Source organism: Cryptomeria japonica, unplaced genomic scaffold, assembly GCF_030272615.1.
Source record: "Cryptomeria japonica unplaced genomic scaffold, Sugi_1.0 HiC_scaffold_297, whole genome shotgun sequence".
In the NCBI taxonomy this organism is placed as follows: Eukaryota; Viridiplantae; Streptophyta; class Pinopsida; order Cupressales; family Cupressaceae; genus Cryptomeria; species Cryptomeria japonica.
This window is the reverse complement of record NW_026729119.1, coordinates 39,984-67,068: the sequence shown is the minus strand read 5'-3', so window position 1 is coordinate 67,068 and position 27,085 is coordinate 39,984. Positions and strand designations below refer to the sequence as shown.

General features: G+C 36.5%; 1 protein-coding gene across 1 annotated transcript; it reads right to left on the bottom strand.

Annotated features, from left to right (window-relative positions):
• Window positions 1–366: 366 nt before the first annotated feature.
• On the bottom strand, window positions 367–2,135 carry LOC131870169 (F-box/FBD/LRR-repeat protein At1g13570-like). The gene is made up of 2 exons (XM_059215820.1): window positions 1,184–2,135; window positions 367–884 (listed from the first exon to the last, which is right to left on the bottom strand). The coding sequence occupies exons 1-2, from the start codon at window positions 2,066–2,068 to the stop codon at window positions 582–584; spliced, it is 1,188 nt and encodes a 395-aa protein (XP_059071803.1). The 5' UTR covers window positions 2,069–2,135; the 3' UTR covers window positions 367–581.
• Between the last annotated feature and the right edge of the window lie 24,950 nt (window positions 2,136–27,085).

Here is a 27,085-nt window from a genome sequence, read left to right as displayed (position 1 = left end):
TCTATATAGGATGAAAACATTAACCCCTAATCTAATGAGGGTTAGGATTTAATTATATTTAGTGTTCAATTTGGTTTACAATTAGGGTTTGATTTTGTTTTAGAAATAAAAAATACAAACAAATTACTAGAAATTACTACAGCAATAAAAACATAAATATTTTTACTCAAATGATCAACTGATCAACTGATCGAAAACAAAAGACATCACATCCCAAATAATAAAAAACCTATAATTATCTACTATAATTATCTACTTCATGTAAATTATTATTTTTTAACCTCTCATGGAGTTCTCCTCATGCAAAAGGGGAGGAATTAATCTTATGCCAATAAATGCTGGAGAGAAAACATTCCAGAAATAGCTTTACAATTAGTCATCCTCTCCACAAAATAAATATTTATGTATAATAACACCATTCATCCTTCCAACTGTAATATCAAAACAAAAATACTTCAATGTATTTCCTTCCAACTGTAAAATTAACCCCAAAAATAATAAGCACAAACCCTAACTAAACTCTCCGTCGATCTCCCAGATAAACCCTATCTTCCTCTTCACCGCAAGATTCCGTCTCACTCTCAGATGAAATTCACAAGATCGCAGTCGACGCATATCTTTTCGTTTGCAGTACACCGTGATAAGAAAACTTTGGTTTCTGTAGATGGTCGCTGAAGATTCCAAGCCAGATTGATAAATTCCTGAGCACGAACGCCATTGAATCCTTTCTTTCGGGAAATTAATAATGTTTTCAAAGCCGGAGCTATTCCAAAAAGACAGGAAAGTAGATGCACAGGGTGATGAAAGTAGGTTATGTTCAAATGAACCCACTTTAGATTCTCCAGCGGTAAAATTGCCTCATCATCAAGCCGAAAGAAGTCTGTCTGCATTGCACCATCAGATCAAAGAAAGAATATCAATACTTTTGAGAGATTGAGTCAAAATTAGTAAATAAATATACAAGACAATACAATTCTAATTAAAGATTCAAATGGAGTATTATAACCCTAACAAATAATAGACGAAAAGTACAAAAAAGTCGTAAATGGAGAATAGTACAGTATTCTTAATGCCTTGACTAGAAATGCTACACTGGAAGCGGTTGTCAGTTTGTCACACTCACGCTTTTGTTTGGAAAATTAGATATACTAAATTTGATATAAAATAATCCATTAGAACTTACATCCGAGCATTGACCCTTGTGTACACACATATGTTCCAAGTCTGGAAATTCTTTGAGAATCTTTACATCGCGCCAAAAAATGCCGTTCAAAAAGGTAATTCTTCTAAGAGTTCTTAGAGCTGTAAATGATTCAAGTCCTGCATTTGTACACAGGCTTAAACATGCTGGCAAATCCAATTTCGTCTCGGTGTTATCAAGCAATAATGTAAGGCTTGTTAATCGCGGACAACTTGCTGTTATTGCTTTGATTTTAGAGGAGATAGACAGAGCAATGAAACTCTTTGAACATATCTTTAATCTTTCAAGTCCATTGCAGTTACTAAGGATTAAGGTTTCCAAACCTGGACATAATTGCAACATGAGCTCAACGATCTTGTCATTCAGATCAACATTACAAAGATCCAATGTTGTCAGGTCGGCCAAGCCACCAAAACCGTCTGGTAGATTTGTCAGCAGAAAATTCTTTAAAGCCAAAGATCTGAGATTTTGACATAAAAATATGGCTGCCGGAACTTCATAAATTTCTGAAACCTTCTCTACAATCTTAATCTCTTGCACGCCTTTAAGAGCAGCGCGATGAATCCAATCAGAAATCTTGTCACTTGAACAGCAGAATCGAACATTGTTAAGCTCGAAAACTTCAAGCGGACCAGAATGACGCTCAAAAATAAGATCTATTATATTTTGGATTTCAGTAGGGCTACGCGATGAAGAAAAGAAATCCTCTGGAAATTTTAGATTTTTTGCAAATGTCCAGCAAAATTTCCATCCTTTTGAGACAAGTGAACAATGAACTGCTTGTTTGAAAGGAATTTTACTGAGAATGAGGGGCAGAATGCAATCTGGCAAGTCGTCTAAGGTTAATCGACTTCTTTTGCGAGCCATAGCGAAGCGCAGTATGCTCAAACCCTAACGCGTGAAAAAATATGTGTGAGAGATTAGGGCATTGAGAAATCACTGGGACCCTAAATATTTATAGCAGTTTAAACAAATAAAGAAAAGCAGCTCAAAGCCGAGGCGTGCAGCGTGAAGTAATTAAAAGTGTTCCACAATCGTATATTGCCAACTCAGTTTCATTTACGCATTTACCGCTATTGTGTGGGAATCAACTTTCATTTAAGCATTTATCGTTGTTTCATCTTCCCACGCACTTTGCACGATTTTCAACATTTTTTTTGGGACGTCTAAAGTCCACCTGTCACAGAGGTGTAATATGTTTTTGACTTTTTTTTATTTAATTTTTAGAATGCACCAAAATATCATTATCTTTTATTTATTATAAATAAATTATAATTTTGAGCAATGTGTTTTCAACTTTTTTTCAAATTCTTTATTTAAGAATTGTAATGAATAATTTTGACTCTTGTTTAGCATGATGGGCTGGGGCTTCTTTAGGATTCAGATGTAGGTAAGAGTGGTTATGGTCGCTTGAGTTTGTTGGGGTGTTTGACCATTCTATTAAAAAATAAAATTAACAATATATTTTTTAATATTAAGTTTTATGTCAAATTTTTACATTATAGTATTTACCAAATTAAAAGTATTTTGTTTAGAGATATTATGATGTAGTATCATTTTGTTTTTAATTGTGTTTATATTGAATGGGGGTTTAGAAACATAAAAATATTGATAATAACATTATTTGTTTTAAAGTTGGATCTGTTCCTACTTCACCATACACCTTTTTATGTATCTGTATACACATATAAAAATTGGCTATGAGCGATTATATAAATAATTTATATTTATTTAATGTTTATTCTTCTATTAAATAGTTAATTTGAAAAGATTAATTTATTTAATTCTTTTTGACTAAGGATCAGAATCTGACCATAAAGCTCAAAGGGATCTTTTGGATTGCATACCTTCTATCTTGGATGCTGACCAGAATTCCTATATTACTTCTCCCTACTAATGATGAGATTTTGAAGGATGTCAATTCTTTTGATGGTAATAAGGCCCGGGGCCCAGATGGCTACCCTATGTTTTTTTTTCAAATGTATTGGCATATTGTTGGAAGGGAGGTGTTGAGTGCGGTGAAAGAATTCTTTGGTGCCAGGAGAATTCTAAGAGAATTGAATGGTACTTTCATTGCTCTTATTCCTAAGAAGATGGGGGTTGTCTCCATGGATCCTTTTAGACCTATAAGTCTATGTAACTCCCTATACAAGATCATCTCTAAAGTCTTGACTTATTGGAAATCTTGTTGAGAAGGGAGAGTTTAGAGGTCTTAAACCTTCATCTGTAGACCAAGTGTGCTCTCATCAGCAATTTGTGGATGATTCAATTATTATGGGTAATTCTTCTATGAAAGATTCTAGAAGCCTAAAGAAAGCTTCGGATAGATATGGGAGTGCAACTAGTCAACTGATTAATTGGTCTAAAAGTTTTGTTTATTTCATAAATACTCCAGAGAGAAGACATACAAAGATTAGTGCTATTTTGGGTAGCCAAATTGGGAATCTCCTTGCTTCCTATCTTGGGCTCCCTTTATGTCAGGTTCCTCTTGATACCTTTTGGGGTGCCCTGGTGGATAAAGTTCATAAGAAGTTAACTAGATGGAAAGGTTCTTTGCTCAGTCAAGTGGGAAAGGTCCAACTTCTAAAATCAACCCTCCAGAGTATTCCTCTTTATGCCATTAGTCTTTTTAGAATTCTTGTTAAGTTTGCAGAGGCTATTGAAAAAATCCAAAGAACCTTTCTTTGGACTGGGGTTGAGGAAAAGAAGAGAATGAATTTGATTGCATGGGATAAGGTGTGCAAACCTATAAGAAAAGGTGGACTTGGTCTTAGAAGAATCAGGGATATGAATGAGTTTCTCATGGCTAAGCAGATATGGAGAGGATATAAATCTAAGGGAGAGTGGAAAATGATATGGGATAATAAGTACAAAAGACAGCCTTTCGACCCTTCATAGTTTCCTCAAGGCTGAAGATATTCCAATTGGATCCAACATCTGGAAAAATATCACAAGAACTAGAGACATAATACTCAAAGGAGTGAAATGGAAGGTGGGGAGGGGCAATTTGATTGCATGGGATTTGTATGCAGAATGAGGAAACCATTACTCACATGTTTATCCATTGTCCTTTCTCGGTGGATATTTGGGCCAGATGCCTGGACAATTTCAATATCAGTTGAGTTTTCCCTGAAGCTGTCCAAGATGTCTTCAATTCCTAGCTCCACCCCTCCAGGAATAATTCAGTTAATCTGCTATGGAAATTTTCTTTACCACATATTTGTTGGGGAATATGGAAAGAGAGAAATGATAGAGTGTTCAGAGATAAGGATAGAGTGTTCAGAGATAAGGCATCAAAAGCCCAAATTATTTTTGAGAAAATTTAAAGAAATATGGTGGAGAATCTCTACATAACATGTGGAATAATGAATCCTAAAGATCAAGGGGATAAAATCATTTTTAAGAATTGGAGATTAAAGGGGAGTGAAACCATATATGTTAATCCTAGAGACGAGGTGAGATGGGAAGGCCCTCCTCAAGGATGGATGAAAATCAATATTGATGGTGCTTCCAAGGGTAATCCTGGTAAGGTAGGGTGTGCTATGGTATTAAGAGATGAAGGGGGAATATGTAAAGCTATTAAATGTATTCCTATAGGTCACCAAACCAATCATGTTGCGGAGGCCATTGCTGCTTATCAGGAGTTGGTTCTTGATAAAGATTCAAACTCCACAAAATTGTGGGTTGAAGGAGATTCTCTAAACATTATTAACTGCTTGAATAATGTTTTCCCACCTTATTGGTCTATACACAATGCCATTGAAACTGTGAAGGATATAAGTAAAACCTTTGAAATATGTATTTTTACACATGCTTATAGAGAAGCTAACAAATGTGTTGACTGGCCTACCAACCTGGCTTGTAGCTCTGACAAAATTATTACCTTTTATGGTGAGAGTAATCTCAAGTGTGAGGTGAAGTCATTGCAAGAACTAGATCAGATCCAAATGAAACAACGTGCCTTAACTAATCATAATCTCTAATGCTTTATTCTCACTTGTCGAGGATTGATCACAACGACAACGAGGTTTGTTTTATCTATCATATCATATTTATTTGGCACGGATTCTGGGTGGCTCTGCATAGCAACAATAAAATTGTTAGGTTTTTTCATAGAGCTCGCAGACAAAATAACAGAGCCATGATAAGGAAGAACTGGGAATTTGAGGATAAAATGGGGGGCAATAAAAAGAGGTTTGAACCGGCTTCTTGCTCAAATTGGAAGAAAAACAAAGATGTATGGGAGATTCTTCAAGATGGGGGTTTGAATGTTTTTATGGAAAGGCTTTGTGGCAAAGACCCTTCTGCCATGAAGAAATTCATAAAAACTTGGAAGAGTGGTAAGATTCTTGTTGGTACCTAGAGGATGCAAGTGGATGAGGATGTCATTGCGGAAGCTACGGGTATGGTGAAAGATGGTATGAAATTCTATAGAGATAGAAGTATGTCTAACAAGTCCGTGGATAGGTTTCCTATCACAGATGGAGAAAGAAGAAAATTGGTTAAGGCGGACAATCCCTACTATTCGCCTAAGCGCATTTGTAGGTCATGGAGGTTTGTGTTGTTTGCTACCATCAGCTACATTACTCTAGATGAGAGATTCACAAGGGCTTATGGGCATCACTTCATGGTGCTCAACCACTTTTGCCATGGTGATAAGGTTAGTTTTTCGTACTATCTTGCATGCTCTATGGATCATACTATTTGTGAAATGTAGAAGGATTCTCAAAAAGATCATGCCCTGCACCAGATTTTAATGGTTTTAGTTTATAAGATGTTGAAAAATAAAATTATTGAGAAACCCATCATTAAAGGAAAACAAATTAGGGATGATGAAACTGAAAGTGAGGATAGTGGGTTCAATCTTTATTCTGAAACTGAGGGTGAGTTTGAAGATTTTAGCAACAAGGGGAAGACCAAGGGAAAGAGCAAGGGGACTACTATGGAGTTTGACCTCTCAGAATCTAAGGAGGAGTCGTTTGATGATAAAATCATAATGAGTAAGAAAAGAAAGGGGATGGGGAAGCAAACCCAGAGGAGCAAGAAGACCAGTAAAGGGATAAATAAGGTGAAAAGGAAGATTATTGTCTCTTCTGATCAGGACTCTGAGGTTTAAAAAATGTACCAGAACAAGGGTAAGGAGGAAGATGAAACACGGGCCAATCAAAATGTCAGCCAAGGCGCCATAGGTAATGATAGTATCAAGGGTTTCTGTGAGGTCATAAGCAAAATGGCAAAAGAAATTGGCGAATTGAAGACTGATCTCAATATGATCAAAAGGGCAACCATAAGTGAGAAGCCTCTTTTTGAAAATGTCAGAATTAATGGTGACCATTAATAAGGCTAAAGCTATTGAAGCAATGGCCAATAAAATTTTGGAAATGGAAAAGAAGGTGAAGGAGCTGGAAGGAATCAGAGATGATAAAGGTTTGGGAATTAACTTGAACGACCTTGTCAATGGGGTGGATAAGATGGAATTAACTGTGAAGACGATTGCTGCACAAAATTTCTAGATCCTTAAGGACACTGTTGATCATGTTAACATGTTGATAAATAAATTTGAACAGATCAAAGGTAAGGAAGATGAGAAGTAAAAGACAGAGAAGACGGGTCATGAAAAGAGAACAAGGACCGACACCCGGAAACAGGTGGGCATCAAGGAAAAAGAGGTCGATGATATGAAGAACTATGCGGTCAATATGAAGTAGATGGTGGTACATGCAGAAGAACTCATAAGAAATATCTAGTTGTCTCAGTGCTATCTTTGTGCTATCTCAGTGTTGTCTTTTTCTTGTCCTTTGGTTGTCTTGTGTTGTTCTCTTTATCTATGATCTATTTTTGTTTTTCTGGGATCTGATCTTTGATTAGGTGTCCAGGCACTGTTATTTCTAGTCACTTTAATGCTTTTTCTTTTTCCTTCTATGTAATCAAGGTTTCGGCTTCTTCCCAAACACATGTTTTTAATTAATCAAAATAAAGAGAGCTCCTTAACCTCAAAATTATTATAAGTATGATGCACAAAAGACTTGATTTTTTTAAGAAGGAATGGGCTCTATTTATAGGGAAAATAGGGCAATGGATGGTTGAGATTGAATAATCTCAATAAGGGCTAAGATTGAAAGTTATCAATCCATGTGAGCGATTCAGTCGAATCTCAAGTTGACAAATGTCACCTTGAGAGGGCTTGAGAGGAGATGTAAGAGGCATTAAATGCCTAAGGAGACATGAAGGTTACCTTAGGAGGTAAGGTTGTGGTTAGGTTAGTGGATAACCATGGATAAAGCCTTTACCCAAGGGATAAACTCTTGTGCAAGGGTTAATAGGATAAATAGGGTCAAATCCATGAGTTCTTGATAAGACCCTTGGGTTAGTTGAGGGTTAAGTTAGAGAGAAAGTCTCTAACCATGCAAGAAGGTTGAATTAACCATTAATGGTTATGAAGACTTTGGAGACAAATTTGTAAGAGCCCTTCCAAATTTGGGGAACTCAATGATGAGCTTAAAATATGCTCATAATTTGGATGTTATGATAAACTTTTAAATGCCTTTACTTTTATTATTTCATGGATGTTCAGACTTTGTTGAAACCTTTTTTGGGATATCCTGTAGCAAGATACTTTTATATTCCTGTAACTCATTATGTTGACTTGATTGCATTTATTGCCCCGTTGACTCTCTAAAATAACTGGTATATCGTATACAGTTTTTGAATGATGAAGTAGATTTAAATGTGTGATTAATGAATAGATATCATGTATGTGCCATACGCCTTTTTCTGTTGCCTGTTACCTTTTGTTTCGCAATTTGTTGAAGAACGATCGAGTCAAGCGCAGCCGATCTCGGCCTTGCAGTAAAGTCCATTTCCTACACGACTTTGAGGGAGCTCCGGCGAGGACTCTTTGACCGAAACCATGGGAAATAATTTTAATGACAGTTAATCTGGAAAGAGTGGAGCGCTAGATTCTCTCTGAATCGGGTTGAACGCATAAATTCATTTATGGAGTTTGTTCCTTGATTCGGGGATATATTTTGCTTCCACGTCTTTCCTTGATGGAGTTAGTTAGTTAGTTGCTCTCCTGTTTTTAAATAAAGTTCTCCTCCTGTGCGAGAAAAAGAGAGAGAGGAGAGTTAGAATAAGATAGAATCGGATTAGTAGATATCATGTAAGAATCAATATGATAATGAAAGACAGAATTTGTTTAACGAGAGAGAGTTTGTTGTTAGTTTCCATATCAACAAAACAATGTATATCATTCTGTTTTTATGAATAAAGTTCAATGAAGTTCTGAGTTTAGCATCTGCATAATCAGGAGATGCTTGCTAAGGGGGCCCACTTAGTAGGTATCTGTAGCTAGTTACTTAGTTGTTCTTTCCTATTAAGCTTCCTTTTGCTTTCATCTTTAAAGTTTTTATACAAACTCAGATTTACATTGCTCCTGCAGCACAAGGAATCCATCACTGTGCCTGTTCCTGCAGCATAAGGCCAGTTCATAGTTTGTGTTTCAGTTGTAGTTATCATGATTTCTGTTTTAATCAAATCATAGTTGAGTTAAAGAGATTTGCATTACCTTCCTGTAGCGTAGGTAGAATTTCTTTCCAGTATGTATTTCTGCTAAGATTTGACCAAAATGAGTTCCTAGTGCATATATTTTGTTGTGCCATTTAAAGCATACGTCCCCTGGTTTGACAAGTAAATGAACGTCTACAGAGAGAGATATTGGTCACCTGTTGGAATGCCCAATTCCCAGGGAAGGTTTTACTGTGATTTTCATATCCTTTTGTGGGCGCGACCATTTTTGGCGCCATTGCCGGGGATGGCATCTAACTAGGAGTTTATCAGAAGTCATTTTTAGCATTAGTTTAGCTTGTTAGTAAAATTTTCTAGATCCGTCAAGCCACTATTCATCATATTGCATGCATAGAAGAAGAAGAGACGCCTTGGGAAGGTTCCTCCCTAAAAATCTATTTATTGAACTACCATTTGACCCAGTTGACAACGACCCTGAGGAAAATCCATTCGCTCTGTTGTTCCAGCAACCAAACATGGCAAATAATCCACCTCATAATCCACCTCCTGCATTTGAGTTTCCCATTGTCCCCCAAGGAGATACTGACAATCTTAAAAGAATTCCCTCTTCTTTGCTTCCAAAGTTTTATGGCCTGGTCACAGAGGACCCAGAAACTTTTTTGTTTGAATTTGATGTCCTCTGTCGCAGTTATGACTACAACACAGACGCTCATAAATTGAAGTTATTTCCTTCCACCTTGAAGGAAGGAGCTCTCAGATGGTTCATGAGTCTGGGAAGAGGTGTCGTCAATAGTTGGAAGGTCATGCAGACGACATTCCTTGACAAGTATAAGGAATATTGTAAGAGCGCCAGCAAAAGTGATAACATATTTCGAATTCAGCAGAAGGACGATGAAAATCTGGAAGATTATATTTCCAGATTCTTGTTTTCACTAAAGAGGAACTCAAACCATACTCTCAACGAGGACTCTCAGAAATTACTATTTCTAAGAGGAATCAGTGATACCTGTACAGATGCCCTGGACCTGATAGGAGGAGGTGATATAACCCAGCTGCCTTGGGATGATATAAAGAAAATATGTCTTAACTACTCTCGAGCAATAGTTAAGAAAGGTCAAGGTCATCATGCTACAATAAGGAAGTCTTCTTCTGCTAGAGTTTCCCGAATGGAGATAACAAATTTGCTATCTGACTTCAAGCAGGACATCATTAATAATATGGCTATGCAACTGGACACTATGCAAGCTCGAAAGAAACATGAGGAGGCTGACGCAATTTTGGCTGAGTTCTGTCCATACTGCAGATAAAAAAAGCGTGACTGCAAATGCAAGATGGTGGCTAATTTGGAAGCCAAATAGCTACCTACTGACTTCAAGCCAGTAGAAGGAGATGATGATCAAGTGTTCTTTGTTGCACAAAGGAGACCATGGACCCAAAGACAAGGTATGCCTCAAGACCCTTTAACTTTTGGTAATTCTTATTCTGGATATAATAACCAATGGCAACATGCATATGGACCACCACCACCCTGGAATCCACCTCAACCAAATTGGCCTAATTATCAGAACCAGCAATGGCAATCCCCTCAAGGAGGATGGAGCAGCTACAAGGGCAATGGACCCCACCTTCAAGAAATTGGCAGCAAAATTTCCAATGGCGAGGCCCTCAGCAATGGCAAAACTAGTCCTCTGGATTCTTACAGCTTCCACAACCACAACCACAAGCCCTTATGCCACCTCATGCAGTAACTGCCACAAATCCTGGACCTCCAAAACAAACACCTATGCCTGCCCAACCGTTGCCCAATCCCAATAATAAGCAACAGCAGCAGCCTGCGTATCTTGCTGAAGCTAACTAATATCAAGCTTATGCCTTAAACGTTAATGACATCCATTTGAGATCTGGAACTACTTTACCTACTCCAAAACCGCCTCTGATTACTGAAATATCAGATTCTCCCCATGAAGAATCTATTGCACCTGTTGTTCCTTCTGAGCACATGCCCATAACTGATACAGTTCCTAAAGAGCCTGTTCTGCAAAATCAAGACAACCCACCTTTTCCTCAAAGGTTGCAAAGTACTGCATATAAACCTATGGAAGAACCCACTTTTGACATTATGGATCAGCTCAAAAATGTGCAAATTCAAATTCTTTTATTTCAGGCTATTAAAGATATTCCTATTTTTGGAAAAGCTATTAAAGAAGCCTGTTTGAAGAAGCCTGGATGAAAGAAAAAGGATCCTCAAACAATTCATGTACTAGGAAAATTGGTTGATATAATGTTGGGAAATGTAGTTATTCCAAAGTATATTGACCCTGGAAGTCTTGTAGTGCAGATAAATGTAAATGGCCAAGTTGTAAAAAATGTTTTGATTGATTTAGGTGCTGCCATTAATGTCATGACAAAGCATACTATGGACTCCCTGAACATTTTAAACATTAGGTCTGCATCCATAGTTCTACAGCTTGCAGACAACTCCACAGTTAAACCTGACGGGATAGTAGAAGATGTAATTGTCATTCTTGAATCTTGGGAGTATCCTGCTGATTTCACAATATTATCAGTTAAGACAACTTTAGGAGGATATCCAGTTATTCTTGGTAGACCATGGTTAGCAACTGCTGATGCTTTTATAGGATGTTGTTCTGGAGATATGACCATTTCTGATGGGCAGTCCACAAAGAAATTGGCTCTGTATCCGCCTGCTAGACCTCAGCCAGATTTGTCCCAACCCGTTTGGCCAAATGTGGGGGAGGAAATTGAAGAAGCCAATTCTTTAGCTCAATTAATGATGATTCAAAATGACCCATTCTCACAACTTCAGAGTGAAGATGCCTTGTTGTTTCAAATTCTACAGTACAACTCCGATACGGGTAGTTCATCTAATCCAAATGGTACTCATTTACAATGTTTCCTGCAGCAACCAGATTCTGAAAGTTCACTGCCTAAACTTCTAGCAATTTTTCATAATTTGCTTCCACAAGAGATACAAACATTACCTATAGACTCTATGAGTAATCTCACGGAGCAGATAGAATTATCTCAAGGTCATTGTTTGAATATCAATAACAAGCTGTCACAGTCTCAACAGGCTCACCTATTAAAAATGCTACAAGAACAGCATAAAGCTTTTGCATGGGAATATGGGGACATGTAAGGAATAGATCCTCAAGTTTGTACTCATAGGATATATATCAAAGAAGATTGTTCACCAATTAGACAACCTCAAAAAAGAGTAAATCCAGCACTTAAAGAAATAGTTAAAAGTGAGCTTCAAAAGTTGTTTGATGCTGGTTTTATTTATCCAATCTCTGACAGTCAATGGGTTTCTCCATTAGTCATTGTCCCCAAGAAAGGTGGAAAATGGAGAGTATGTGTAGATTACAGAGAATTGAATAGTGCCACTAAAAAAGATCACTTTCCACTACCTTTTGTAGATCAAGTACTAGACTCACTCTCTGGCAAAAGATATTTTTCCTTTTTGGATAGTTACAGTGGGTACAATCAGATAAAAATTGCCCCTGAAGATCAAGATAAGACCACTTTTACCTGTCCATGGGGAACATTTACTTATTTGGTCTTACCTTTTGGCCTATGCAATGCGCCAGCAACATTTCAGAGAGCAGTAATTAGTATCTTTGTTGATATATCTCATGAATGTATGAAGATTTACATGGATGATTTCACTGCCTATGGAGTCACATTTGAAGAAGCACTGGTAAATTTAGAAAAAGTATTGAAAAGGTGTAGAGAGCAAAATTTGTCTCTAAACAGTGAGAAGTGTTTTCTAATTATGGAAGAAGGTATTGTTCTAGGTCATCATGTTTCAAAGAATGGAATTCAAGTCGACCCTACTAAAATTGAAGTAATTCAGAATTTACAAACTCCTGCAAAACAGAAAGATGTCAGAAGTTTTCTTGGTCATGCAGGGTATTATAGAAGGTTTATAAAAGACTTCAGTAAAATTGTCAGTCCACTTTATGCTTTGTTAACAAAAGATTCCCAATTTGAGTGGACAGAGGCCTGTGAAAAATCCTTCCTACAACTAAAAGACTTGCTTACTAAAGCCCCTGTTCTTCAAAGTCCAAAATGGAATTTGTCTTTTCACATACATGCTGATGCTTCTGACTTTGGCATAGGAGCAGTTCTGAATCAAAAAGAAAATTCAGTTGAACATGCTATTTACTTTATCAGCAAGAACCTTCAAGGTCCTAAGCTCAACTATACTGTCACAGAAAAGGAGTTGCTTGCAGTAGTGTATGCTTTGAATAAATTTAGGCATTATGTCATAGGTTATTAGATATTCATCCATACTGACCATGCAGCAATCAAGTATCTTATGAACAAACCTGACATCTCTAGTAGGTTGGCATGTTGGCTCCTGTTGTTACAAGAGTTTGACATTTCCATAATTGACAAACCAGGGAGAGCCAATGTTGTAGCTAACTTTTTATCAAGACTTCAATCAGCTGCACCTGTTGAACATGAGATCATTGATGATAGGTTCCCAGATGAACACTTATTTTCCATCACTGCACATATACCCTGGTATGCAGACATTGCCAATTATCTAGCAGCAAATAGAATACCAGACCACTTTTCTCCAAAAGAAAAGAAATTGTTAATAGAGAAACGTTTTAACTTTTCCTGGATTGCAAATAGTTTGTTTTATACTGGACCTGATCAAGTAATGCGAAGATGTGTAAGAGAAGATGAAACTTACAACATATTGCATGCTTGCCATGACGAACCATGTGGAGGACATTTTGCAGCAAAAAGAACATCAATGAAAGTTCTTACAACAGGGTACTACTGGCCAACATTACATAAGGATGTTATGGCCTACACAAGAAAATGTGACAGATGTCAGCGTATGGGAAGACCAACTAAGTCTGATGAAATGCCACTATATCCGCAGATAATAGTCACCCCTTTTGATAAAGGGGGGATGGATTTTGTAGGGCCAATTGATCCACCATCCAATGGAAAGTCATACATTCTAGTTTGCATAGACTATGTAACAAAATGGGTCGAGGTAACAGCTATGACTCATGCCCAAGATAACAAAGTTGCTAAGTTTCTGTATGAACAAATTTTCACAAGATTTGGAGTTCCCAGAGAGCTTGTAACCGATCAAGGAGCTCAGTTTACGTCAAATCTGATCACTGCACTAATGAATTACTATAATATCAAACATAGGAAGTCCGGCCCTTATCACCCTCAAGCCAATGGTCAGGCAGAGGTAACAAACAGAAAAATTGAGGCAATACTCACAAAGATAGTGCAGATCCATAGAAAGGATTGAAGCAATAGACTTCCTGAAGCAGTTTGGGCTTACAGAACTACATGGAAAACAACAACTGGGTTTACACCTTTTGAGCTACTTTATTGGAAAACAGCCATGTTACCCATAGAATTTGAACACAAAACTTTGAGGACAGCTCTTGAACTCAATATAGACATATCTGAAACACAGAAGGACTATCTCCTACAGCTAAATACTTTGGACGAAACGAGAAAAGCCGCCCTATAGCATACAGAAGCAATCCAACAGCAAAGGAAGAAATGGCATGATCAGCACATCAAAACCAGGAAATTTTCTGCTGGAGATTGGGCTTTGTTATATGATTCCAAATATCAAGAAAACCAAGGTAAGCTCACAACACGCTGGCTTGGCCCCTATGAAGTTGAAAATGTGTTTGACAATGTAGCTGTGCAGTTGATAACAATAGACCCAGTCCGCTTCAAATTGCTAGTGAATGGCCACCGACTCCGGTTGTACCACAAAACAGTCTCCAAGGAAGAATTCATGTAGCAGTTTGTTCAGGTTCCTCCTGCTACTCTTCCTGCAGCCGAAGGCTTTAGCCTTTCTCCTGCAGCATTACCGTAATTTTCAAAAAAAGCATGCCCATAATAAAGGTTTTCTTTTTAAAAAGGAAACCCCTTTTTCTCCATTCTCATTTATCGCCCCCATTTCACTTCTTTACCTTCCGTCCATCCATTCTATCTGTTCATTTCATCCGCCCATCTCACCCATCCACGTCATCCATCCGCATCAACCTTAATTAAGATATCTTTCCCACTTGTCAATTCATGCAGATGTCATCATCTTTCTTCACATGTACGTGCAATTATCAAAGGTACACCATATCTTTTCTTATTGCATATTTGATTTGTTTCATTCTATTCATTTACTGTTATGCATGTACCGGTCATTATTACCCAAATCTCTACCTGTTCTTTACGACATGTGAGGACACATGTCATACTTTAAGTAGGGGCGGGGTAATCCATCTTTTAAAATCTGTCTTTTCACCGCTGCCATAACTGCAAAATAATCTTTCTTTAATACTTTTCTGGTACTTTCCAAATATGATCGCATGTCCTTCTTTATTCCATAATTACGATTAAGACTACTTGTTCAAAAAGTTCATTTTTGGAAAAAGAAAGAAATGTGACGGCACGAAAGAAGAAAAAACAGAGCTGAAAGGGAAACAGAGAATTTGAATCTTCAGCAAGGAATTGAGTTCAGCTAAAGGAAAACTACAAACACGGGTGGTCAGTTGGTGCGACATGAGCCTGTAGTTCATGAAATGTTATTGCAAAATCCGCAAACAGTCCACGCATTCAGCCTCTATGGGTGGTTAAATTATTTCTTGAGCTTAAATGATTTTGATGAGGAGGCTACTGGAGAATTTTTGAGAACCCTTTCTGAAGGGGAAGCCACCGTATGGGGTCTAACGGTTGTTGCAACCGAAAACAGAATTGCTGAAGTAACTGGGCTTCCAGCTGTTGGAGAAAACTTTTCTTCAGACGCTGCAGCTGCAAGGGCTGAGTTTTCAATGCCTACTGATGGACCTCTGGAAGTCTCCAAGCAGGGATGCAAGTGCGTATCATTGCCTCCTCCTTATTCAGAGTATGCTACTTACATAATCAGGTATTTGACCTGTGAAGGCCGTTTTTCCTATCTGCATTCTCATCATTTTAAATTATAGAGCCATATGAGGCATGGGTTAGTTATAAATGTTCCGAATTTCTTGTTAAAATTTTTAGAACAAAGTGCCGATGGAACTCAATAGGGGAAAGATAATTATGTCGCTCATCATGGCCTTATTAAATTACTGATTGAGCGCTCTTTGAGGGATGTCTCACCTCTCTCCTGGCAACAATTTGTTGCCCAAAAGAGTTTGCAAATCCCACAACCCCCTAGGGTACTTACCCCACGGCCTCAGAAAAAGAAGAAAGAAATTGCATCTACCAGTAAAACAGGGCAAGGGTCACCTACTCCTGTAGCACCTGGTCCTATAGCTTTCGCACCTGAATCCTCTGCTAGGGTACAAACTAGGTCTGCCACTAGGAGAGAGAAGGGAAAAACAAAGGCAGAAGGGTCCCCAAAATCTGACCCTCGTTCTCAGAAAAGGCAATGCCCTTCTCCTGTAGCACCTTCCCTTATAGTTGTTTCTCCTACAGCAACACCTGTTGCTATTACTAGTTCACCGTCATCCTCTAGTAGGGCAAAGCCCTCTGAACAAATAAGGAAGAGGAAAGCTACCGGAACACCTCCTGCAGCTGCATCAGTGCCAAGAAGGGTTTCTGCAAGGAAACAATCTAAGACCTCCCCTGCTTCACCGTAACCAAAGGTGATTGTAATTTCAGAAGGGTCTATTGAGTCCGAATTTAATGTTTCTAAGAATGTGTCTGAGAATGCTGCCCAGAGTTCATTCGTTCCTGAAGAGGAACAAGTTGAGACAAAAGAAACAGGGCATAATGAGCAAGGGTTACCAAATCTTGATGATTTGGCTACTGCTGCTATGCAATTTTCGGAGGAAGCACAGACTTCTCCACCATAGCAACAAGAAGAATTTATCTTGTAGCAAGAGCAAGAACAGACTGAACAATTGAATGTGCCTAGTGAAGTTGTATTCCACCCTATAATTTGTAAAGCCATTGTTGTGTATAAGAGAACGTTTTTAATTGAGTTTCTGGAATATGTTAAAGCTAATTGGGAAACAGTTACATTGCAAACCCTGACTTTCTAATACATAGCCCAGACTGACATGCAACAAAGTCTATGGGGAATAGAAAAGAGGAAATTGAAAAAGAAAATTGAAAGTCAGAAGCAGGAAATTGCTGAGTTGAAAGCAAAAATGGATGAAATGTTAAAAGTAACTGGTCAAATTATGGAATGTAGACCACCACCCAGAGTTTATGCTCTGTGCCTTAAAGAACAGTTTTTATGGTTCCAATTGATGAGAATTTCCAGAAACCAAGATCCTATAATTCATACTGCCAAGGAATTCTATGAAGCATACTAGGCAGCCCCTAACTGGTTAAGGAATTCTTTGTGTGAATTCTATTTGCATGGCTTTTTGATACCATTTGAAACAGAATGGAATCCTCTTCCATATATTGGTGATATTCATTTGAGAGCATTTATGTCATGGGTAGCAAATGAGGTGAATTATGGCAGGCAGTGGGAAACATATGAGGAAGCTGAGAAAACAGAGCCCGTTCCATTACGTTCTCAAAGTTCAAACCCCCATGCAATGTTGAAAGATTGGTTTTCTCTGACATATGGTATTAATAATGTTTCAGCAAGAGAGAAAATATTTGATATTAGAAAACAAGTATATGATGAATTCCAGGCACAACAATATTCATTTTGGAAATTGGCATTCACCAGAAGTGAGAAAAGATGGGAGAGATTAACTGTTGGGTTAAGAAAATCAGAACCACATGGTCCCCTAAATTTCACAGCAGCTCTCAAATGAACCAGCAGATATATTCAATTGGAACTTCAAACAAGATTTGAACTGTGGTTGCCGCTGACATTCAGACCCCCTGTGCTAATGTGGCCACTTTATCCTCACCAGGCTACAAATCTTAACAATGAATTAGAAGACCAAAGGTATGAAAAATACCGGGATTTCAGAGGATTTTATTACAAGTTTTAAAATCCGTTTCAAAGTCATGTAGCAACCACCGACTTCAGAGAAACCACCAGGAAAGTTAATGCTGGAGGACCAGCATTGGACTAAGTAGGGGGCAGTGATGAGCTTAAAATATGCTCATAATTTGGATGTTATGATAAACTTTTAAATGCCTTTACTTTTGTTATTTCATGGATGTTCAGACTTTGTTGAAACCTTTTTTGGGATATCCTGTAGCAAGATACTTTTATATTCCTGCAGCTCATTGTGTTGACTTGATTGCATTTATTGCCCCGTTGACTCCCTAAAATGACTGGTATATCGTATACAGTTTTTGAATGATGAAGTAGATTTAAATGTGTGATTAATGAATAGATATCGTGTATGTGCCATACGCCTTTTTCTGTTGCATGTTACCTTTTGTCTCGCAGGTTGTTGAAGAACGATCGAGTCAAGCGCAACCGATCTCGGCCTTGCAGTAAAGTCCATTTCCTGCACGACTTTGAGGGAGCTCCGGCGAGGACTCTTTGACCGAAACCATGGGAAAGAATTTTAATGACAGTTAATCTAGAAAGAGTGGAGTGCTAGATTCTCTCTGGATCGGGTTGAATGCATAAATTCATTTATGGAGTTTGTTCCTTGATTCGGGGATATATTTTACTTCCATGTCTTTCCTTGATGGAGTTAGTTAGTTAGTTGCTCTCCTGTTTTTAAATAAAGTTCTCCTCCTGTGTGAGAAAAAGAGAGAGAGGAGAGTTAGAATAAGATAGAATCAGAGTAGTAGATATCATGTAAGAATCAATATGATAATGAAATACAGAATTTGTTTAACGAGAGATAGAGTTTGCTGTTAGTTTCCATATCAACAAAACAATGTATATCATTCTGTTTTTATGAATAAAGTTCAATGAAGTTCTGAGTTTAGCATCTGCGTAATAAGGAGATGCTTGCTAAGGGGGCCCACTTAGTAGGTATCTGTAGCTAGTTAGTTAGTTGTTCTTTCCTGTTAAGCTTCTTTTTGCTTTCATCTTTAAAGTTTTTATACAAACTCAGCTTTACATTGCTCCTGCAGCACAAGGAATCCATCACTGTGCCTGTTCCTGCAGCATAAGGCCAGTTCATAGTTTGTGTTTCAGTTGTAGTTATCATAATTTCTGTTTTAATCAAATCATAGTTGAGTTAAAGAGCTTTGCATTACCTTCCTGTAGGGTAGGTAGAATTTCTTTCCAGTATGTATTTCTGCTAAGATTTGACCAAAATGAGTTCCTAGTGCATATATTTTGCTGCGCCATTTAAAGTATACGTCCCCTGGTTTGACAAGTAAATGAACGTCTACAGAGAGAGATATTGGTCACCTGTTGGAATGCCCAATTCCCAGGGAAGGTTTTACTGTGATTTTCATATCCTTTTGTGGGCGCGACCACTCAACAAGTTAGCTTGTTGAATGGATAAAGCTTTTATTGCTTTTAGAAGACTTTCCTCTAGATTTGAGAAGTGACCTCCTCAAATTTAGGGAAAGGACATGATTAGGAGTTGATTAGGCTAATTAAAAGAGTTTAGAAGAATCTAGAAGGATCTAGAAGAGGTTTAGGAGGCAAGTGGGAGATGTAGGATTTTGCAAGTGGGTGGGGAAAAATGAAATTAACTAAAATAAAATTGATTTATTTCAACTGTTGGTTGCAACTTGCATTTGTAGGATTTTGCAAGTTTTGGGGGGGGGGGTTTAAATAAATTTAGATTTATTTAAATGCAAAAGGGGTTTTAATTAAATGTATATTTAATTAAAATGGCTAGAAGGGGAATTTTAATTAAATGGCTATGAGATAGATTTTAATTAAATGGCTAGGATAGAAGAAGGGAAATATTAATCAAATCTTTAATTTGATTAATAGGCTAATTTAGAGACGTGGGGATATTAATTAAATCTTAATTTAATTAATTGGAAGAAATAGGGATAATTAAATGAATAAAATTCACTTAATTTGTTGTGCAACTTTTAGGTGTCTAGAATAATATAAAAAGCAATGCCAATATTGCTTACATAAATTTGACACCTAAGTGATCATATGGTGTCCTAAAGGGTCATAGGATACAATATGACCCTTTCCCCCTCCCTCTCTCTCTCCCCCCTCCCCCTCTCCCCTAATCTCTCTCTCTCTCTCTCTCTCTCTCTCCCCCCCCCCCCACACCCCCCTCTTCCTCTCCCTAATATCATATACTAATTTATTTATAAATTAATATATTGTATATTAATATATTATATATTAATAAATAATAGATTAACTAAGTGCAAATTTAGTTATTGAATTTACTTATTAAAATCGGGTATCTGATTGTATTGGATATCTGATTTATGTTGTAAAAATTTTTAATTTTAAATTTTGGCTCGGGTTTCCCTTGAGATTTGGCTTGAAAGTGACAAGCCTAGAAAGTCAACTGAAAAAGAACATGTTTTTCAATATTCCTTGATTTTCCAGACTTTACACTGGTGGCTGGTGACTCTTTTTATAGCCAAAAATGATAAAACGAAAAGGGTTTTTTAAAGAAATTCTCATCTTTCCAACAATATAAGGCTTGTCTTATTTCGAATTTAATCAACAATTATTATTTATTTTCTAATTGAATTCTGATAAAAGTCCTGATTGATAGACTGATTGAAAAACACTCATAACTTTCAAACGGTATAACATTTTTTGAATCTGAAACATGCGTCACATCCTATGCTTCGTCCAATATAGGGAAAAAAAATTAAAAAAATGAATTTCATAAGGTTTTGACCAAGTTAAGGTGGTCAGACATAGGAGTTTCTGAATTTCTGAAAAGCTGTAGTAAAAAAATCATAAATAACTATTTACTTTATAAAAAATTATTAAAAAATATGTGTCACATCCGGGCATGAGTCTTATACTTATATTATAAATATTATAAAAAAATATTATTATTTGAATGTGATTAGGGTGGTCAAACATAAGCCTACTTCTTATCTTTTTCCTGAAATTTTAGTACCATTGCATTGAAATTTGAAATTTTCATCAAATAAGATTTTTTTTTTCCAAAAAACAACTAGTAGCTTAGAAACTAAATTCAATTTTATATAGATTCTCTTCTTACATATTTTTAAAATAATGTTCACAACTTATTCAAATTTTCATGTCAAGTTGCATAACTCTAATTTTTTAAAATTTCATTGCCACTTAAGGGCCTATTTTGGCACACCATGATCTTGCACATACCCCCTAAGGGGTCACGCACGTGTTATAACACATGTGTGACCCCTTAGAACCCCATATGACACCTAATAAAATCCTAGTGAGTACGACGTACCCCTTAGTCCATCACATACTTTCCTAAGGGGTCATATGTGGTCCTAAGGCATCACGCATGTGTTAACGCTTCCATGACCCTTTAGGACCACATATGACCCCTTATAACCTCCTAGTGTATACGGCATACCCCTTAGGATCACATAGTGTCCTAAGGGGTCATATATGGTTCTAAGGGGTCACACATGTGTTCTAACACATGTGTGACCTGTTACGACAACATATGACCTCTTATAACATTCTAGTGTGTACAACATACCCCTTAGGATCACACAGTATCATAAGGGGTCATATGTGGTCCTAAGGGGTAACACATGCGTGAACCCTTACAACCACATATGACCCCTTATAACATACTAATGTGTATAACATATCCCTTAAGATCACATAGTGTCCTAAGGAGTCAGATGTGGTCATAAGGGGTCATGGATGTGTTCTAACACATGCATGACCCCTTAGGACCACATATGACCCCTTATAACATCCTAGTGTGTATGGCATACCCCTTAAGATCTCATAGTGTCCTAAGGGTCCATATGTGGTCTTGAGGGGTCACACATGTGTTCTAACAAATGCATGACCCCTTAGAACCACATATGACCCCTTGTAAAATCCCAATGTGTATGACATGCCCCTTAGTCCATCACATAGTGTCTTAAGGGGTCATATGTGGTCCTAAGGGGTCATGCATGTGTTCTAACATATGTGTGACCCATTAGGACCACATATGACCCATTATGACATCCTAGTGTGTATGGCATGCCCCTTAAGATCACATAGTGTCCTAAGGGGTCATATGTGGTCATAAGGGGTCACGTATGTGTTCTAACACATGTGTGACCCCTTAGAACCACATATCACCATAAAATCTCAGTGTGTACGACATCCCCTTAGTCCATCACATAGTGTCCTGAGGGGTCATATGTGGTCCTAAGGGGTCACACATGTGTAACCCCTTAGGACCACATATGACACCTTATAACATCCTAGTGTATACAACATACCCATTAGGATCATATAGTGTCATAAAACATCATATGAAGTCATAAGGGGCCACTCATGTTTTCTAACACATGTGTGACCCTTATGACCACATATGACCCCTTATAATATCTTAGTTTGTACGACATACCTCTTAGAATCGCATAGTGTCCTAAGGATTCATATGTGGTCATAAGGGGTCACACATGTTTTCTAACACATGTGTGATCCCTTAGGAGCACATATGACCCCTTATAACATCCTAGTGTGTACGACATACCCCTTAAGGTCACATAGTGTCCTAAGGGGTCATATGTGGTCCTAAGGGGTCAGACAGTTTTTTCTAACACATGTGTGACCCCTTAGGACCACATATGACCCCTTATTACATCATGTGTGTACGACATACCCCTTAGTCCATCACAAAGTGTCCAAAGGGGTCATATGTGGTCCTAAGGGGTCACACATGTGTTCTAAGACATGTGTGACCCCTTACGACCACTTATGACCCTTATAACATCCTAATGTTTATAATATACCCCTGAGGACCCTATTTGACCACATACTTCTCACATTGTGATTTAGTCAAGATTTTCTCTCAAGTCCCTTAATTTAATCGGCATGTATTTGAATTAGTATATACATGTACATGATTTAGTCTTTTGAGCTCTCTTCCCTTAATTTTCTCAGCATGTGTTTTAATTTTTAAAAATTATGTTTTAATTTAGTACATGTATATATCTTTAATGATTCTCTCTTTGAAATTAATGATATCTCTCTCTCTGCCATGAAAATGATCTCCCTCTCTCTCTCATTAATGTTTAAATAATTTAAAATGTATGTATGTGATATATAGATAAATTTATATATTTTTAATGATCTCCCTCTCGCACTCTTTAAAATAATTTATTTAAATTTGAATTATGCGATAACTTCATGTATATAGACAAAATATGTCAAAACTTCATGTATATAGATGAATTATTTGAGTACAAGTCATATGTGTACATTTTAAGTTAATGAGCTCAAGATTAATGATCTCTCTCTCTATATATAATTTAACTAATTTTAATTTAATGTTTTAAATTGAATGCACTTCATGTGTGTGTGCTTACATAAATTTTAACTTTATGATCTACCTAGATAGATGGAGGATCAGGATCCGGGCCATGTACCTATTTTTTATCAAGATCTTGATGCAGAGGCTCCTGGTTACGATCCACCTCCATGGGCTCCTGATAAGGACCCTCTCCTTGATATCGATACCATTTTCCATTGTAGTGACCATGAGGTGAGGAAATTGAGAGGTATTTTAGATGACCCACAGACTGATGGCCTATATAAGAGTACATGCGAATCCATTTTAGGAGTTTATAGTCTTTGAGGGATCATATAGTTAGCCACACCTCATTTTCACCATAGGTTATAGATTCTATATATAGACAGTTGAGGGCTAAGGTGAGGGGTCCTCATTCCTTTGCGGACGTGTTGGGGGCAATCTCGAAGGAAACTATTAAGGAGAGATGTTTTCCACAATATCAGGAGAAGAAGAAGGTGAGAGGATATCGGGTGACACGATGCATTGATCCACAGGTTGCAGAGTTGATTTACCCACGCTTCTTAGCTGCCCATGGTCATTATCCTAATAATGACCAAATGTTGTTATACTTTGCACAACAGGTCTATGTTGAGGTTCACTGTTAGCTGAAACCCAATTACCTTGACATTCCCAGATATTATGGATAGGGGAGGGGCAATATTGCTGATAGAGATGCATATTGTAGGTGTGATAGAGCTCCACCCAGACATAGGGAGCTTGCTGGTGAGAGATTTCTGGCGATAGCCCCGGCCCTCTCCCCCACAATAGATCATGTTGTGATTGTTTCATAAAGAGAAGCAATTAATAGGATTGAATATATTACATCAATAAAAGCCACCATATCATTAGATGGGTTGGGTAGATATATGATGAGCCGACAAAATTCCAGATCATCCACAAATGCATCTTCCGGTCATGGGGTGGCTTGAGATTTAGATTAGTATGTTATTGTTGGCATCCCCTCGACAGATGATGTAGTGGCTATAGACGGAGGTGCTAGACATGTACAGATGTCACAATATCTATGTGAGGAATTTTTACATTCATATCGGTTTATTTCATCTTGACTTGGGATACCATTGGCTGCTATTAGAGTTGAGATTCTTAGAGACATGCAGGCTACTGCATCGCGCATACGCCAAGACGGTCACATCATTCTCATCACTCTACATATGCTTCTTGTGACCCACCTACAGATCACTCTGTTGAAGCAGTGGAGCATATAAGGGCTGATCAAGTCCATATCACAAATGAGGACTTGGATTCATTTGAGAAGTAGTTACGAGGTCTAAGCCAGAATGGTTTAATGGATATGCTACTCACATCAGACACTTCATCGATTCCTAGTCATATAGTTAGCCCCTTACACTCCTCAATCATTCATACAGGTAGAGAGAGATATGCATGCATGAATGATGTGGTTGATATGACCATAGGAGATGATCAGACTATATAGGCTCCTGATACATAGGTGTGTACATGCGCATAATTTTTAAAAGGATGTACATGCAATTTTTAAGATTTAATAAATAACTTTAAATAAGTATCATTTATTGTTCAAAGAAATCCTAAAATATAAATGTGTATGTACAACAGTACCTCATGTCACTCCTAGCTTGAGTTCAGAGCCACGTGTGCGTAGGCGAGATGCTTTGGATGCTACACCTGCTAGTGGACAGGTTAGTTGTGGATTTTGTAAGTACATGTGTGTTAGAATATATTTTAATTTACTCTAGTCTATTTGATTATTTAAATTTAATATTCATACATGTCTAGATATATTTTTAATATTTAAATATAAATTCTACTTTTACAGGGGTCTATTAGACATGCAGACTCTCATCAGGACTCTCACTCAGACGGTTGCTCTGTTTGAGGCCGACATGATGCATGTTGATTGGCCACTTTATAGCTCATCTGTTTATATTTTTATATATGCATTCTAGAATTTCATCTAGACATGCACGTATTGCTACATTCAGACTTGCTTTACATTGCTATGTATTCAGAGTTACTTTATATTGAGATTTTATTCTTGGACTTACTTTATATTGCCATGTATTCAGATTATATCATGTGCACGTTAGATTATACTTTATATATATGCATGTGTTTATTATTATATTATACTTGAGTATAAATCATATACATGTACAACTATAAATCATATGTGTTTGATTATACTTAAATATCTAGAAGCCTCTCCACATAATAACTTTTGAGTAATTTGAAATTTTTATTGAACATTTTTTAAATACAAAATGAAAAATTTTGGTTTATTATTTTTACACATAAAAAACTTTTTTGAATACAATAGATGAACAAAAAAACATTTTTTTAATAGTTTGTTTTTCCTCCACATCATTTAACTATTTCTAAAGTCATGTAGAATTGTTTAAAAAAAATCTAAACAAATCTAAATTGTAAAATAACATAAATCCAATGAAAATCACAATTGATGATATCAATTGTTTGAAAATAATTTTATTAGTAGTTAAGTCAAACATGTTTATTTTAAAATATTTAAATATAAATATTAAAGCTAAATGATTGTTAGAAATGAAAAAAAAATGTGAGTGCCAACATCTCATATTTATTTCCAAGATCATTAATTGGATTTCATAATAAATTGTAAAAAGAATAGAACTAAATGCACTACTATATTAGTATGAGTTAATTACAAATATTTATTTATTATACATTGATAGATGTATCAAATAATGTCAATATAGGAAAATGGAAAGGATGGATTGCATAAATAAAATTATTATATTACATTTAATTGATTATTTCATCACATTATATTTGATCTATGACATATAACTTAAATAATTAAAAAAATAATTTTTAATAAAAAAGGAGAGTAAAAATAATGTAAATTGGTATTTAATTTATTTATATATATTAATATATAGAGAAATACTATAAGTTAGTGACAAATATTTCACACCAAACACTCAAGGTAAGATATATAATTTTTTTACACTTTTGAATATTTGTTTTGATTTTAGATTTTATTTTTAAAAAAATATCAAAAGATGGGGTAAGAAAGGAATATGGTTTATAAATCCTCATCTTGAAATTCTATTAGAATAAAATAACGCATATAAGCAAATAGATCTCAATGTAACTAATTTCTTTTCTTAACTAAACACAACCATAGTGCTACAAATAATTGAAATATTCAAAGGATTCTTGAATCATAAACAATAGATTGAACATCCATTTTTGGTGCAACTTAATAAGATTTATATGTATTAAATTAAATAATAAATAAAAAATTTCTTAGACTAACCACACAAGGAAGACATGCACTATTTACAATTTCCTAACGTATGAACACAAGATTGACTAAATACCTGTGGCATTCGCATTCACAATAAAAATTCAACCAGACTAGTCAATAAATATTGAAGTAAATTCTATTAAAAATTTCATATAGTTGTATTGTACATTTAAATTGAATGTATAGTTGTAAATGCATTTAATTAAAAATTATTGGTGTAAATAATTATTCATCATGGATATTATTACACCTTACTTAATTTTACTTAGGAAATGCATTTCATAGTAGTTTGGGTATGAGACACTTGGGTGTTTTTAACACATTGGGATAGTGTGTGTAGGAGAATTTCCACCTTTTGTGGACTTATCTTGATGTTACATTCCACATTCAGTGGGTGATCCACCTCATGTGGAATATCATATTGTTTCTCCTACCTACCCACACCTATTTCCTACCTACCCTTGTTTCTTATTGAGCCACATGTCATGTTTGTGTGCTCACATATCCATATAGCCTTGCCTATATATGTAGACATACTCATTGTATGTAACGATTGATGATCCAGTTTATCAGTATTTTCATCTTTGATAGAATATAGTTTATTCCTATCATCTATTTTGTTCTCTCTTATTTATGATTTTCATTGCCTCTTGATCTTGGCAAAATGTCACATGGTATTAGAGCCATTACAGTGTCATTGGTTTGCCAATTGAAAGAAATTTGATGCAATTTGGG

What these genes read in the sequence shown, in the direction of transcription:
- LOC131870169 (XM_059215820.1), bottom strand. Translation starts at nt 2,068, where the DNA reads ATGGCTCGCAAAAGAAGTCGATTAACCTTAGACGACTTGCCAGATTGC. An exon ending in ACAAGGGTCAATGCTCGGAT is followed by an intron (nt 885 to 1,183) that starts GTAAGTTCTAAT and finishes GGTGCAATGCAG; the next exon opens with ACAGACTTCTTTCGGCTTGA.